Source organism: Ooceraea biroi, chromosome 1 (assembly GCF_003672135.1).
Source record: "Ooceraea biroi isolate clonal line C1 chromosome 1, Obir_v5.4, whole genome shotgun sequence".
Classification (NCBI taxonomy): Eukaryota; Metazoa; Arthropoda; class Insecta; order Hymenoptera; family Formicidae; genus Ooceraea; species Ooceraea biroi.
This window is the reverse complement of record NC_039506.1, coordinates 6,339,636-6,357,278: the sequence shown is the minus strand read 5'-3', so window position 1 is coordinate 6,357,278 and position 17,643 is coordinate 6,339,636. Positions and strand designations below refer to the sequence as shown.

Here is a 17,643-nt window from a genome sequence, read left to right as displayed (position 1 = left end):
GCTTTTGAAGTGCTTTGAGCAGGTTCATCACGCTTGCTCCACGATCTTTTTCGTTTGATGTTGTTGTAGACGATCCATTTTTCGTCGCCTGTTATCATACGTTTCAAAAATCGATCATTTTCCTCACGTTTCAAAAGAGAATTGCAGATGTCAATACGCTTAGTGAGATGAATTTCTTTGAGCTCATGTCGTACCAAAATATCGAGCTTACTAATGTATCCAAGTCGTTTTAAATGGTTTTCAACACTCGATTTCGATATGTTAAGATTCTCAGCAATCTCTCGTGTCGTTAAACGCCGATTGGAATCGATCAGTGCCTTTATTTTGTCATCATCAATTTCGATTGGCCTTCCTGAGCGTGGTGCATCTTTCACATTAAAATCTCCAGATCGAAATTTAGTAAACCAATTTTGACACTGCCGCAGTTTTAAAGCATCTTCGCCATATACATCAGATAACTTTTTATGAGCTTGCACAGCGTTTTTCCCTTTTCGGAAGTAATAAAACAAAATATGACGAAAATGTTCTTTTTGATTTTCCATTTTGAAATCGACGACAAACAAACAATTGTTAACGAAATCGTGTACTTTCTTTTTCTAAAACAAGCTTGAACTGTGAGTTGTTAACCTACATAATGAATTTGCGGTTTAGAATGAAGTTAGTTACATTTCAAGACATGTATGTCCATCTATTGGAAAAAAACGCAATTACTTTTTGGCCAACCCAATATATTATCATAAACGAAAATGTTATTATATAATATTAAACATATAGAAATTTTGAGTAAATATATCTAATGTAACTAAATTATATGGATATAAAAATATAGGAAAGATATAAATTCAAATAAAATTTAAATTATGTGTGTAATAACTATATAACTGAACTGAAATGTTTTGCGAATTATAAATAGAATAAATTCTTTTTATATAATCATGTTTTCCTTTAATCTACAATAGAAAAATTCGATAATTGTTTTTCTGATCTCTTTTGTAGCTCTTCATGTTTTTCTGGAGTAAAGTTGGCCGCTTCCTCAAACATGTTTTGCATCATTTTATTAAATAGTATTCGAAGGCTTGAAAATCTCATGGCGTAATGCATTATAAACCTGCAATTATTGGAATAATAAAGTGTAGGATACACATATTTTGAAGTAGATTATTTGGTAGAATCGACACGTAAAATTAATTAGAAAACCAATATTGCATTAACAAATGTTACGGGCTTACTCACGTCCAACTCTTATAAGCAATCCACTCCAGATAACTGAGTGATCCATGTAAATGCGACATACTTAAATTCAGTATATCTGTAGTCAATAATATTATTGTTTTACATGACATGCACATTAAAGAATAATAATTCATGGATTCAATTATACATCTCGTCATGTGTTCCCATTCAGGTGTAATATCCCTTAGATTAGGTATTATCCAACATTGATAAAAATTTTGCGTCCGTTGTTTTATTTCTTCGAAACTGCCACGGCAAAAGTTATACCTGACGAATTACACAAATATGATCACAAGTTGAGTTAATATTTTAATATCATCTTTAATTATGTATATGTTTTATTTTTCTTACTCATCTGCTATTCCAAGAAAATATCCATAACATCTCCACATGTGACAAAAGGCGTCTAGATCTTCATCGGTCGCATTATGAATTCCGATAATTGTCGGATATAAAACAGCAATCCCAGAAAGTTGCACTGGATACTTGTCATATCTGCATTATTTATACCGGTTTTGGTCTATTTGGTGAATCATGGAACATAGTATAAGGACGCTGTCCGAATTCTCCAAGTGGGCAAGTGTGGTAAAATCTTTTAAAAGTAGTTCACGATCCGGGCACCATGGTTTCGCAATTTTTGACGCATTATTGATTTGTTCATTATTGAGTTGACACAACTTTTTCCTTATCATTAAATGCATTCTACGTGTATATTGCATATCTTTGTATGCCGCTGTTTCTTGAACCCAAGGCTGACCGTTATACCAGTTGAATAGTCGTTGTATAGTCGATAGGTATCTTGCAAATTATTAATTGTTTTAAAAATTGTTAGATTATTTCGCTGATTTATTTTGTTTAGAACATGTGCATGTATAGATATATTTATTGTAATGTTTACATATAAAGACATTATGCAAAAGTCTGAAAAAATACAACATTTTATATGTACTTTATCTTATATTCTATCTACTAGAACTATACTATACTAATAATAGAATTATATTATATTAATAATTTTTATATACTATATTTTTACTATACTAGTATAGTAAATACTAATAACAATTTTAATCATTTTTAGGATGTAGATAATTTTTAACTTAAATTATAATTTTTATAATAGTTGCGTGAAAGTGAAAACTCATTATCTTACTGCAAAAGATATATATGATGAATATTTATGAGCGTTTTTTATATGAAAGTATTAGTTAAAAATAATACAACAAATTAATTATTATTGGTGTTAATAAAATAAGTCATGTCAAATAGTGTCATGTAAGTCATGGTACATTCGTAGCAAAGTTGAATAAGAATAGAAACTGAATGAAATAGAAATGTCTCACACATATATTTTTTCTTTGAATGTTTCAAGTGTATTTGAAACAGATCTTTGTTATAGTATTGACAACATAAAGATAGTTAAATCAATCAAATCACTATCAATACCACAAGATTTCAGTTATTTTTTCATCAGGATTTGATCGCAAGCCATATAGTATATAGAGAAAAAGTACCTTATGAATCCTAAATATGGCGTATCAGACTGTCTCGTTATGATAAGTGGTTTTAGAACATCATCGAAAGAATAGGAACAGATAATGCCCATTAATGACGAAAGCATAATTGAGGCCCAATTCTCACGCACAAATTTTTGTCCTCTACTATACTTTTCCATGTCCAGCCATTCGGGTATTTCCACTGGTGATCGATCAAAATCTGGCTGTTTAAAGGCAGCTGGAATGTAATTGAGTAAACTTTGTGGCACATTTGGAAAGAATTTGATGAGATTCTTGTTAATCCAGGTGTATTGTTTGTGCACAGTCCATACGTCGAAATCTTCCGGAAATAATTTTCGATCAAATCTACTCTTGAATGTTACGACATTTTCATATTCATAGGAATTACTCAGACTATCCTTGGAATTTTGAACACAGTCACTTAACGTGTTATTAAAAGCTACCATATTTTATGTAAACGCTTTCTTTGCAGACGATGCGAAGATACTGCGTAGTACTGCGACTCTGCGACTCTGCGACTCTGCGATTTGTTTATGTCGATAAAATTGCGAAGCTCGGATTGTACTTATATAATTTCTCCCCACCAATCTAATATATTATACTTTGACCAGTCTATCGAATCATTTAAAAGGAATGATAATTGCTTCATGTATATTCTAGATGTGTGCTTTATATACTTACAATTAGTAGTGTTTAAAACAAACTCGTTTTATCAATGATTTTTTCATGTTGATGCCAGCTATTTTTTCAAACTTAAGTTTTCTACAAGAGTGTAAAATAATAGTCATATATAATTGAATAGAATCGTGTAAAGGTGAACATAATCGTTTAAAGATGCAAATTTATGTTAATGTAACAATTTCTTATGAGTTAAGTTCTTTTGCTTTAAATGCGGAAATGAATAATATAATTTGATTTAGAGTCTTCTTTTATTAAAACTTGGAAACTTGGACAAAAATAAGGTTTTAAGCCTTGTTTTGTGTTATAGATTTTAGTAATTGTTGTGTGCACTTTTAACTTAAATGTTATATAATTCGATTCATAGTCAAAAACATCACTCTCCAAAAGAGATCTCCATTCTTAAAATAAACACTTACAGTATCTGATGTTTCCTTCAAAACAATTTAATCTTAGTATCTGCTCTTTTCATTATTTCTTGTATTTTCAGAGAAGAATGTATCTATAGATTTTAATAGCTTACCCTGAACATATGATACTTGACAGTCACCTTATTTGAGCACTATGTTTATGATCGATATTACTTAAATTTTGACAACATAAGTATGAAAGTAAAAATAATTATAGTGAAACAAGTTTCCTAATTCTTATTGATTAGGTGGCGTCTGTTGAAATTTCATGTTCAAATCACATGTACCAATGAATTACAGTCAATGTAAACTAAAAGTATCCCATTTTGGCAATACATGTTCTAATGAAAAATATCACATGGAATACTACTGAAATATCTGAAAAACATAACAGAGAGGAAAGAAGCGTGAGAGGATGAGAGAGAGAAGGAAAGGGGAAGGCATATTCATAATAGAATGTTCTATAGGATCTGTCAAATTATCTCTCTGGTAATTGTGGAATATCTTGCATATAATATCTCAAACTTAATGCATCACTTATTAATAGCATATTGTTGAGATTATTTGAAGATAAAATTCTTCAGATCAAATTTAAACGCTTATCATAAAAATTATATTATTATAGCCTCGACAGATGGTATTAGAGTTTTTTCTCTTTGTGATGTAAAGAATATGTTATTAATAGATGAATGTCTTGGGATATCCTCTAGAATATTAAACATTAGCAATATTATATAATTGGTTCTATGCGATGTTAAAGAATTAATAAATTGATAGCAAAAAATTAGCATAATACGTTGACATTTCATGTTTCTTTGTGTAAATTTTCTACCTTCTAAGGTTGAATTTCTTTACATTCTTGATTGTAACCTTCCATTCTTGATTTTAATATTCCGCGTATAATATAAAAAAATCCCGCGCGAGTCGACAATCGATATAATGAATCACTCTCATCTTCCACGTCGGTCCTTGCCGGCTTATCGAGACCGAGCAACGAGAAAATAGCTCGTGTAATAGGTGGTTGATACAATACAGTGTAATGGGACCCATATATTATAGTGTAGGTGCAGGCGAAGCGTTATTTATGTATGGGAAACGCTTGTTCTACGGAACGTGGGATCAAGGTTGGATTAGATGTTTCATCATACTTTTATCTCAATATATTTCTATATTTCTTGAATATGTTTGCTGCAAAAGAAATTGTGCGTTTGCAAGCAAGAATCTCGAATAGATTATCTCGTCACTTCCTCATGTAAAAATGAAAAAGTTCTTGTCACGTTTTGCAACGATAATCATAATTTTACTTTTGCGTATAAATGTGCGTTTCATTTTGAAACATTTTCCTTCAATCTATATATCTATCACTATTTGTTACATATGAAATATGCATTTTTTTCAGCGATTTCGTAATTATTTGTGCACGACGCCATGATGGTGCCTTTTGCATTATGAAAAGAAGCGAACACCTGCTTCAAAGAACCTGCTTTAAAGAAACTGATTCGTTCAAGTATACAACGGAGATGGAACATCGCGGAACTTGTTCAGCTGTTGCTACAGTTAAGATAAATGCGCTGATCTCTTAGGAATCGGACTAATTTTTGGAACCAACGGTTTTATCTTTTCGATATCGATATGTTTCGTTAAAGTACTTATCCTTGTGCGCAGACACAAAATATATTTCACGAAATCGCTAATATAATGATAAATACTATTCTTCTCCGAATTATTATTTTTTTAATTTTACTACAATTAAAGTTTTATTAAGATAAAACATCATATAATTATAAAATATGATTTAATTATTTAATAGTACCGATAATATTTAAAAATAACAATTTGACAGTATCTTATATCTTCACAAAACTGTCAATATGATTTTGTCTAAACATATTTTTATATTCTTAGAATGTCATTTTCTAGGCTTCCTTATATTTACATAAAAAATGCTAATTAGCGTATTGTCGAATTACTAATTAATACAAATCAACTTGGCTGTCAATTTGTTCTTGTTGTATCGCTCAATTAATTTTTTTCTATATATATTTCCTTATAAATAAATACATTATACAGTTATGCATCTGGCATAGCAGAATGGTTTACCCATGTAAATTCAGGTGTTGTGCGCCTGATCAAAAGCTATACAAGAGAAAGAGAAGGACACCATGAGCCACGTGACCGAGCGCGTGTTCACCAGTAACAGCTGCACCGATGCACTCCCCTTTCAATTCACGTTGAACCTTCGTTGAAGCAACACCGCGATCAACCCAACGAGTCTGCCGATCAAAGTACTTCACTTTTACCCCAAGTGCTATAAAATCGTTTCGATTTCAAGTTCATCAGCACGGACGTTGCGAAATTTTATTTTATTTTCGACGTTCAGAGATTGAGATTGGGGTGCGCAATCCTCGTTCGCGTTTCACACGTCGATGCAAGGGAAATTATGAATACGTAATTCCTAAGAGAGAAAAAGTGATTCCGGTTGAAGTGACAAAAGAATCGACGCGAAAGTAAGGATATCAAGAGTAATCAAGAATAATGGATAATCGCAGAGAACTGAGCAATCGACACGTGATGCTGGCTATCATCGCGTGTGTATTAGTTATATTTATTGAGGTACGTGTGTGTGTTTTTAATAGTTATTAGAGAGATAGATTAATATATTTGACGTTATTACTTAAAGAAAAATATTTTAGCAGTACAACGATATCTGAATATATCTATCATTGCATATTATTGTGAATTATAAATTATTGTTATTGATTTGGGAGAATCAGGAGAATCTATCAGTTCTAAAAAAAGACAGGCTAGTCCAGTCATCGAACTCACTATAATAAAAAATGAAAGTTCTCGGTATACGCGAGCAATAAACTTTTATTACTATCGGAATAGGATGAAAGGAAAAGTTCAATTGCAGCAATTCGCTGGAACCACTTAATTTTCCAATAACACCCAATTTTCTCATACTTGAGATCAATTAATTAATCAATGTTCTACCTAAAGAACATTTTTAAAAATAATTACATTTCTTTCCTCCGAAATGTTTATGTTACATGTTCTCAAGTGTACGCGTACTATCGAATGTAAACAGCCTCATTAGCTTATTCTATGTCCCGTGAGGCATCACGACGTCATTCGTGATGAATTGATAATAGTATTAAATATTTTATGCTCCCAGAGCCTTTAATAATAAACATCGCTAACAGGAATACATTTATCCACATCGCGTGCTGTACATTTTTCAAAATTGAAAACATTTTTATGAATTCTATTGTTTGAGCCATAGATGGTTTACATAACGCGAACGGTAAGTCACGTTATATATTAAACGAGACACTGAATTAGTTATTATTATAGTTAAACATTTTTATAAACAATGACGAAGAATAGACGAGCGATAACGACGTCCGTCGTGTGAAAAATGCAGCATCCTAAAATGATACCGATTCCACAAGAAAATTATTACGATGCGACGCGACTCGCTTGGCTGAAATATCGCCGTGAACGGATAACATCGTTCCCATACGCGAGAGGTGTATTTTCGTAACGATAGAATATGTGCGGGCATGGACAGGGTGACGAAAAAATAAAGATGAGAAAACCTCTTGCGTGCGAGAGATGAACCAGAAATGTTAAAATCTGACATCCGCACAATGCGCATGTGTGAACAAACTCGATTTCTAAGAGCTGGAGAGATCAGATCACGTAAATAAAACAATCATCAAACATATCTTATTTATTTCCGTTCATATTTATTTCTATCTAAAATCTAGATAGCTCTAGGATCTAAAATCCAATAGTTTTATTTAAGAAAATAAACGCTATATGTATTTAAACGTCCAATTTTCGTATGAGAGGTTCTCTAGATTAATCAAAATTCATTATCCAAGTTTATTTAAGTCACGAAACACCAATCGGAGTGATCAGCCGGCGACAAATGTTCCCGACTGGCGCTGAATTTTGCAGCGAAGCTGTTTGCATCCATTTGCATATTTCGCGATGTGTTGCATCGCGAAAAACTCATACATGCATGTAAAGAGTTGAACGAATATAGTGTACGGTCGCGCGTGCGCGCTGCGATTGTATTTGTGCGACTGCAGTTCAACATGTACACATTCACACTCAACACACATACACACACGCAATTGCACGCACATTCGCCATGTGTCAGCAGGTTATTCGGTTCACTGGGGTACCTCGAGCTTTATGAGGCTCATTAGCATGTCATGGGAACCTGGAGACGGTGGTTCCGCTTGCGGCGTAATTTTCGCGATGCTTATTCATTGCCCCTGACTCCTTCGCCTTCTTGCGCCCTCGCATAAGTGTACAAGGCATGCTTGTAAACAGCCGGTGTGTCGTGCAAACACAAAGGAACGCAAAGTTATCTTTTATTTAATTAATAGTTGTATAAAGGTAAGATTGAAAAGTGGAGCTTATATTCTCAAATTTCTTTCATCCTTTATTGTGCACTTTTTTATCTTTCGTGGGAAAATTTCTCCGAATTCTTGAATATACGTTGAATGAATTCTCCGAATATACGTTGACTTAACTTTTAGTTTTAATAGTTTTAATAGAAAAAAGACTAAAATAATAAACACAAAGAGAAGATCTTATAAATAAGGAATATTGCGTTTTTGATAAAATATCTGTTCCATATATTTTTATTATCTTTTTGGTATGTCGAAAATTGTGTAAATATTGCAATGAATATTGTTCGTGAAAGTTTTATTATTTTAACAATTGTAAAATTCTGAACCTGGTAAATACATACTGTGAAACAGTTAAATAATTCTGTTAGTGCAATTTATTTTACCATTTTATTAGAATATTTTTCATTGATAAAACAACTTTGCTGCATTTTTGTTAAGAATCTTAATCACGCCGAGCCTGACATAAGTTTTATGAATTTTACGCATATCGTTACTATTATTGCAAACTCTCTTGTTTATATGGTTGCCGGTGGTTGCAAAACGAAGGTACGACGTCTCATTAGCATCGTAAGAGGGCTATAGTTTCCTTTACGCTACAATCGCCTCACTCTCTACTACGTCTGAACGTACGCGCATTCGCCGGTTTAACGAGCAGTGCTGGCGACAGTCGCTGTTCGTTCCGCTTTTCCCTTCTGCTTTCCTCCACTTCCGGCTTTTCCTCTCGTGCAGTACTCTCTGCCTCCTCATTAGCGCAATCTCGTCGGTCCGTTTCGTTACTTTGCGCTGCGAAGAAATTAATAACTCCGAGAAATTGTGACCTCAAGTTCCGTCTTGCCGAAGAAGTTGCCTTAGAATTATCACGACGTCGAATTAATCCCTCAATTGTCGCAATTTTATGTTCTGACTTTCGTGTTACACTTATGCCAACGTTTGATATTTTCGAAATCATTTGCTCCGCTTTGATCTCGATTGCAATTTTGTATTAGCAACATCTTGGTCGTGACTTTGAGTCGGTTACAAGAGTATGCTCTTACCTGGTACACCTTCCTTACCCAGGTGCACGATAACCTTCCCGATCCGACCTGGAATACGCGGAGGGCGGGGTATTCGTGGAACAATAGGGTGCGTAGCGGCCGAAGATAATTATCGCGGTTGCTGAGGCAGCTGCAGCTGCGGGTTCACCCTCGGGGTAACCCAGTGTCTTCCTCCGGGAAGTGGAGCCGGCTGGTGTGTTCGGTCGAGGAAGTCGGGCACACACATACAGACACATACACATACACATGGGGGAAGAACTCAGTCTGCCGTGACTCCGCGGGTTGCTGCCTGTTGCAACTTTGGCGGCACCCTCCTCTTCCTCCGAATATTTCGAGGCCTTGCGGTTCGCCCGAACTCGTTGAAAGTTTCCTGCCGGAAACAATGCATGAAAATGTTAATTTGATGAATTTAATGAGACTCGGAACACTTTAGATTGCCCCTACTCTGTCTCGGAATTTTGAACCTGGAAACTGCATATGCATCCGCTATTTACGTATTCCAAACTTTTCGGATAACGAGTCCAATTGACTGAGATCTTCTTGTGATTTATTATTTTATTAGTATTATTAGTATTAGTATTAGTATTATTAGCCTTAGTCTTTCTCCTCTTACTCATCTTGCTAGATCTGAGAAATATCTTTTTTGGAGATTTAAGAAATATTGTAAGATATATTCGTCTCGTTTGTTTAGTTTAATAACGAATATATTTACAACTACCCATATTATTAAAAAAACTAAAAAAACAGAACAAATATATGTATGTTACAACTCAATATTGTGTGATTGATATATCGATAGCATATAGATTGGAAAGATTCAATCCGTCGTATGGTCAACGCCACAGACTTAAGGCATCTTATTTTATAATAATGTTTGGAACGTGTCTCCATTCGGCTTGGAAATTACTGCAATTTTTCTCTCGTGCGCAAAGCATCCGCCTCTTCCGCTGACAAATGGAAGTGGGCCACGTTCTCCGCGTTTCCCTCAGGTGAAACCATGAACCTCGGGCACCATAAAAATTCAGCCCCGTCGCGACTTCACGCGAGTTTCTTCAATCATTCTTTCCCAACATAACTCATACACATGTCAAAGTTCTGTTCTTCGTATATTATTGCTAATTATTTTCATGGTCGTGGAGTAACAACGGAGTGCTTTAATCATCAATAATCACAAACAAGTTAAGCGGAAACGACTTTCAAAACCGTTTCTGGACGTTGATTCACGGCGATTTTGTTTCTCGTGCCGCCTTGTCAAATCAATCAAGTGTTTACAATAAAATCTAGTTATCCAATTTGCATGAATCGAAACAAAGAAAAGAAAAATCGTCCGGACAATTATCAAACCGCACGACAGTTTTACATCGCACGCGCATGCAGTTGATGCCCGTTGAAATTTATCGACGCCGATGTACGGTCATAAAAAACGGAAAAGCGACAATAGAACACAAAAGGGGCAGCAATTACCGCTTCCGTTGCGTTTGTTGGTACCGGAAGTTCCTATTCATACTCGTCACACTATGAACGCGACGTTATTTCCGTCATCGGATCGTTACGGATCGTTTGCGGACGCCGCCCGCGATTTTTCATCGATTGATCGGATTGAATTCTCTCCGAAGTACCAAAAATAACAGAGATGTTTCAGGACGCACAACCGAATTCCTCGAACCCTTGCGGAGTGGAAACTCTGAGGAGTCTCCGACGACATCGGTGTGCTGCGAATATTTCGAGGTTTACGAAACTCGCGTTTTCACGGCGCATCATCGCCGCTTTTACGATCGCAGTCAACGAAGAACCAGAAAGAGAGAGGGAGGGAGGGAGGGAAAAGGAATGGAAATTGCTGAAGGGTGTTTCCAATGTGGCTCGAATCCTAGCCCTTCGCATTGCTCGACCGTGACGTCGACGCTCCGGGCAATGATGTCGGATCGTCCCGGGTGCGGGAAGGCTTCTATGCGAACGAGAGCTTTTTCTACTGATCGATAAATCCTGCCCGGGCAAAATCGCCGTGTCTTCCCGATTGCTGCTGCGGCGGCCGAGGGTATACATCTTCGTCGAGGAATGTGACGTGCCTCCCGTTTTGCGAGCGTTCCTTCGCAGAAGCTCCGGAGATCGATGTTTCCTGCTCGACGATGCCCTATTCGAGGTATTTCTCGCCGCAAATTTAACGTCGAACGTCCTCGCTCGGATCATAATTCACTTTGGTGCGCTGAATGCAATTTTTTAATGCCATCGGCGCGCTTTAAGATTCTGTCGAGACAAAAAAAGCCTTAGGTTGCCTGGAGAACAAATTCTAATTTATATCAGTCTTCTTTTGTGTTTCCGTTCACGTTTTGATTAATTTCAGTCAGATCAGTTCTGTGGAATATAATTGTTATCATTTAGTATGCAGTACGTTAATTCAATAGAATTACTGTCGACTGTGAAGGGTCGTAGCCCTTTATTAACTGAACTCGTCGCAGCCGTAAATTGACAGCAGGCATCCTTACGTGTGAACGATGGTCGTGTTACAGCTCCGAGATGATAGGCATCCAATACAATTGGATTCTTGGCAAGTAATATATAACAATAACGTTCGTTTCTTTTGGAAACAACTTTGGATCGTTATTAATCACGACGAATAAATGTTTAGATATTTGCAAAAATTCGTAAGATGAATCACAGCTAGATGAATGAATTGCCTAAAAAGATAAGTCATTTTATCGATGCGGAATCAAACTATTGCCCGAAAGATAATAAAAGGTTATTGATAGTAACGGTCCCTTTGATTAAAATATTACATGTCATTTACTCGTTATTAATAAATAAAAATGATCATACGAAAAAAAACTTTTGCAAACACCTAATATATGAAATAAAGGATACTATAATAATTTATAGAAGACAGACTGAAAATAATAAGATTTCTTCAGAGTCCAAAGCTTTTCATCAAATCTATTTTTGGAAAAATCGCAAATATGGCATTCAGAGTAAGATTAAAAATTGTGTAATTTACGTTGTGCACGAGAGAGAAACTCGATAACTGGTCAGGCGACCGAATGACGGCGGCGTGTGCACACAGAAGAGAAAAGGCAAGGTGAAGGGTTTCGAATTAAGGCCCGGTGCTAACGACTCGCGTGATGCGTGGTGACCGTTGGCGCGTGCCGCACGAAGCAGCTGCCAACAGTTGTTGGGAAAGGGATCGCTTTCATTCCCTTCTTTTTTTACTTATATTAACTGTAAGCCACAGAATCTATCTTGAATAATACGGACAAGAACTTATTAAATTAGTACTTTTAGAACGTCTCTTCAAAATTTCGTTATAAGTGGAGTTTTATTGTCCAAAGTACTGCATACCAAAGTAACACAAATTCAAAATAATCCAGATTTGACCATGCAATTTCGAGCCATCTGATGTTATCGATTTACTCAGCAGATCGATTTTATGTGAATTCATAAATTAAATAAATTTATATGAAATATGTTTCTATTAATAATAATTTCTCTAAAACTATTACATATTTTTACGATTGTTGTTAGATGTAAATCAAATCGCAAATTGAGTATGTCAACGACCTTAGCATCTAAAAAATTTTGTAAGAAGAGAGAGTTTTATGCTTTCATTTGAGATTTCGTTTAAGTTGGAAAAATTAGTCGGCGAAAGTACGGCGGGTAACGTATTAAGGGCAACGTTTTATGCGTGAGAGAATACGGAGGCTCGTATATATCGCGTTTCGATCTGGCCGAGGTAGGCGGAAGAAAGGCGCAAGGTGTTCTCTCGCGGTCAGGTGGCCGCCTTCCTTGTGCACCTGTTGTCGGACGGTTGAACCTGCATTTTAGATTAGAAGGGTAGGAGGACGATGTCCGGAAGGCTGATTAGCAGTTCCGTTTCAATTCCAATACAGTCTATTCGCTGTTACAATTTACTTGTAAAATAGATAATTCTTAGAATGACTTTTTATACTGCGGTTGAAATATCAGCGCGTAAAATCGTTGTAGAAGACAATTAATATACAAGATACAAGAACGAATTAACCACACAGTCGTTGACTACCATAATTATCTTCCTTGTCAGCGGTAGCCCCTACCAATTACGCCAAATTAAACAATAATTATAGAGTCTCATGGATCGGTTGTTCAGCTTTATTTCATGTGTGTCGTTCAGTTCTTACTCAGATATTTAAGAAGATATCTTGGAAAGCATCATGTGCTTTTTATTAATTATAGGTCTATATTATAATCTTATCACATAAAATAATAACAGATTTCTCAGAGTACATAAAACAACTTGTAAAGAATTCTTTCCTAGAGTACGTAAAAAAACTTGTAAAGAATTCATTTATCAAGTTAAGTGTGCAGTATATTATTCGGCTCCACTCGCGAATGATTCGCGACCGATCGCGTGACCGGCGTGCTTTCAATTTCGAATCGCTGCGTGAATTCGATCGCGAAGATCACAACACGTACAGGATCGTTAGCCGGTCCCATGCCAGTTTGAGTCGTGCCCTGGTACTAACCATCTGCCGCTCTTTACGATTCCAGGCGGGCGACGGCAGGCCTCACATCAGGCACCATCGTGATGGCTCGCACTGCAGCAGATGCGGTCCAGGCTGGGGCGTGATTAGCCGGTGTTCTCGCGGCCGTGACACCGAGTGCGGAAAGTGTCCTGCCGGCACGTACAGCCCGCATCATAACACTCAACCCTGCTGGAACTGCGCCAGATGCGGCCCGGGCTTGTACGAGGCGCATCCGTGCACCCCGCGTTCCGACACCGTATGCGATTCCTGCCACCGTCCAGCACCGGACAATCCTGACTACCAACGCAAGTGTGAGGGCCGCGCGAGGTTCTTCCTCGCGCCCGAGGACGCACGTAACACCGCCGAGGAGAGCGTCCTGGTGAACGAGCCGGCTTACCGGTTCCAGGTGAACGACAGGGAACGGATCCTCCAAGAGGACGTGGAAGCTGTGCTGAGGGACAAGTCAGCCGCACAATCGGATGATCCACGGAGAATCTAATCGTCCGGATTACGCATCAGCCTCAATTATCGAAGGTGCTAGAAGATGATACTCTTTTCGTCCTTCAAGACACGACTGGAGATAGAGATACGAGATGGTATCAGTCCTTTCTTTTTCAAAATTAAGGACTCTGTCTTCTCGTGAGCGCGAGATCTAAAAGATTCGACAGATCCGTAATAGGATCGAATGAACAATGCGTACATGCGGTGCATGTAATCGATCACTAGTCAATTAGTGCTTAAGGACTAACGGAGGAATAACGTGTGATGTTGCTGATACAACATTCGTAATTTATTCCTTTCATCTCATTCGTCCGTTACAAAGGATCATCCGTAGAAGACGTTCTACTCCTGCCACAAATACATTAACGTATAAGCAAGAATCCTCTTTACTTTCTTGCGTATGAGTAGACAGTCATTACATTTTTTAACACTTAGATTTGTATTATACGTAGGTACAATGTTCAGCGATCGTTATTCGCGGGCACTACAAATCACTCGTAGGATCATAGGTCAAGATTTCTGTATACAATCTTAGAATTCGAAAATCTCGCGATGTAATAGTTTTACGAAAATCTCCACGGTACATGTTTTAACATGTATCCGATTATCATAACGTAATATATCAATATATATCGATACATATCGATTATATTGTCAGATTGAGATCATTGTTATTATGATAACTGATAATTGATAATGTAACTAATCCACCTGGTCACGTAAATTCAGGTTCTATTCGGAATTAGCGCGATGGGTAACATAACGACAAATAACAAGATTATGTTATTGAAGTACAATCATGAACTGTTATTTTTCTTTCTCAAAGAGCATTTTAATTAATGTTCGTGTTTTCGAATTCGATACACTCTGACCTATCATATCAGCTCGCGTACGTAAGCGATCCAAAGATACAAACATCAACCGGCACTGCTAAATTCGAACGGATGTTTGTGTTGATTGATACAGTTATAACATTATTTGTACGTAGCTCGATTTTCTATATGCGATGCATATTTTGTATACCACACTCGCAGTCTTACGGTGTAAGTACATATATGATTTCGCGCGATATTATAAGTATTCAAAGATCTCCTTGAATTGTTTTGCTTATAACGTATAATATCTATGCTCGAAATGTACGTAATTTTCAATTTTGAAATGATTCCATTGCGCGCGGCTTTTTTTTCGCTCCAAACAAAATATGGAAAACTAATTGTAACATTAACACGTGTAACGAACCAGAAAAAAGGCGGACTAATATCGACGATCACGTTAAATTCGATGCGTTCGAGGTGAAAGTTGCACATCGGCACGTGTCCTCGTTTGGTTTCACTAAATAATGCCGCATCGACTCTTGACACCGTTCAGATCCCTATGGCATTGATTATTTTCTTTCAAAACGAGGACGCTAGGCCCATTTATCAAAAATATAAACCGATATGTTTTTATTTTATTCTTTAAGTTTCATGGTTTTTGAAGATATTGTCATAGTTATGATGATTCGTAAAAAAGCCGGTGATATTCAAAATTAATATAAAAGTAGGTCTAAACTAAAAGAAGACTATCACAGGATATGTTCTGTCGAACATGATGAAAATGAATATTTCTAAACTCGTACGCAATCTTCTTTTATGTATTTGACTTTTATATACTTAATATGCTGATGTCGTTAATATGCTCGGATCTCAATATTAATATCTTGATGTTATATAAATTAATTATCATTAAATTCGTCATATGTCGGTAGGATAAATAGAAAAGGAATTCGACGCTTTTATGTCGAATTGTACGCCTGTCGATTGTTTAATGTGCCTAAAATGACTTGTATTCCCAGTGTCCATTTAACACTGTTAACACTGAACGTGTTTGTTCGATTTTAATATTTTATATCTTTTTTGTTATAATATCGACATTCTCAAGCTAGAAGAGATATATTTAGCGCTATAATACTACATATGAGATTACAAGCCAACATGGCTTAGAGTCTAAACTCTGCATATATATATATATATATTATATATGTTAACAGAATAATTTACACAACTCTTTCTCTAAGATATTGTCTGATATCGTGAAGAATACTCGAATGATGATTAGAGGCCTTCGTGTCGCATCACTACTTTCCAAGTGAGTGGTGTTATGCATATTATTACATTATTTGATTCGATTTAACTGATATCGTTCAACAAGCGCGAACTGTTCTTATAATAAATAAAGCATTTGTTTAAAATGCGCCGTTATATATTTGTCAGATCTATTAACAGAGATTTATCGTTAATGTGAGATAAGAGACTGAGAAGCGTATATACATTAATGCTGATCATGTCTACTATGCAACTAAACATTTTGGGTGAAGTATGACTTGACGTATCTTGGAACTGTGAGTTGATACTTCACAATTCCACTGTCGAACAAGCATGTACATGCATGACTATATATGCTCGTGTGTAAACGCCAAAATTGCACATGGTTAAACGGACGAGATCAGCCAACGGCGAATCTTGGCGCTACAAAACGTGTATATCAAATAGTATTATTAATTTATCGTAGTACCATACAACGTATATCTGTATAAGTCATTGTAAATATGCGATAATAAAAGAAACACTGTTTGAACAACTGTTGTCGCTTTATTTGTCGTACTATTCTGACTCCTCGTCGTATGATGCAGTTTCGCGTAAGGTAGATTCACCTCGACGATTTAACACTCAAAAATCACGCGCTCAACAAACTGCAAATATAAGAACGTATTTCTCTAACGGACTGTGGACCCCATACGATTGCGTGTACTTTCATGTTACAACACATAAATTTCGTGTCACAACGAATCAACGTTTGGCACACCTCGCAGCAACTTGGAATCTTGGAATTCACCCCGCTCGGGTGAAACAAAGCGAAAGATCAGACGCGTCCGAATAAACCGTAAAAAGATTGTCGAGACAATCGATGAAAGAATCAAGAGTTTCAGGCAAAGTAGGCACCATATTTTGTACGAGAGAGATAATAGGTGTGTATATATTGTTTTATGACATGAATCAATGACGTCTCTTTCAAACATACATATGCATGCACAACTAAACGAAATACAAAATAAACTGGTGATTCTAAACGCTTACATGCGATTTATTCGAGAAAGAGAAAGAGAGAGAGAGAGAGAGAGGGAGATGAGAAGAAATGCATGCATTAGAACAGCAAAAACTGTTTCGCGTAAAGATTTTTTTTTTTTGAGAAATTACATATTTTTTAGACTTTCCTGAGACTCCTCATATCTCAAGATGCGAAAAACATCACAACTTGAAATGCAAACGTTTAATTAAAAAAAATATAAGATAGAGCATTCGTGTGGTGTATCA

At 36.3% G+C, this 17,643-nt stretch overlaps 1 protein-coding gene and 1 pseudogene across 1 annotated transcript; one reads left to right on the top strand and one right to left on the bottom strand.

The window, feature by feature from the left end:
• Window positions 1-711: 711 nt before the first annotated feature.
• Window positions 712-3,285, bottom strand: LOC113561417 (annotated as a pseudogene).
• Window positions 3,286-6,067: 2,782 nt separating this feature from the next.
• LOC105277785 (tumor necrosis factor receptor superfamily member 4) lies at window positions 6,068-16,909 on the top strand. The gene is made up of 2 exons (XM_011336407.3): window positions 6,068-6,451; window positions 13,815-16,909. Exons 1-2 carry the CDS (start codon window positions 6,374-6,376, stop codon window positions 14,286-14,288), a joined length of 552 nt encoding a protein of 183 aa, XP_011334709.1. The 5' UTR covers window positions 6,068-6,373; the 3' UTR covers window positions 14,289-16,909.
• The last annotated feature ends 734 nt before the right edge of the window (window positions 16,910-17,643 follow it).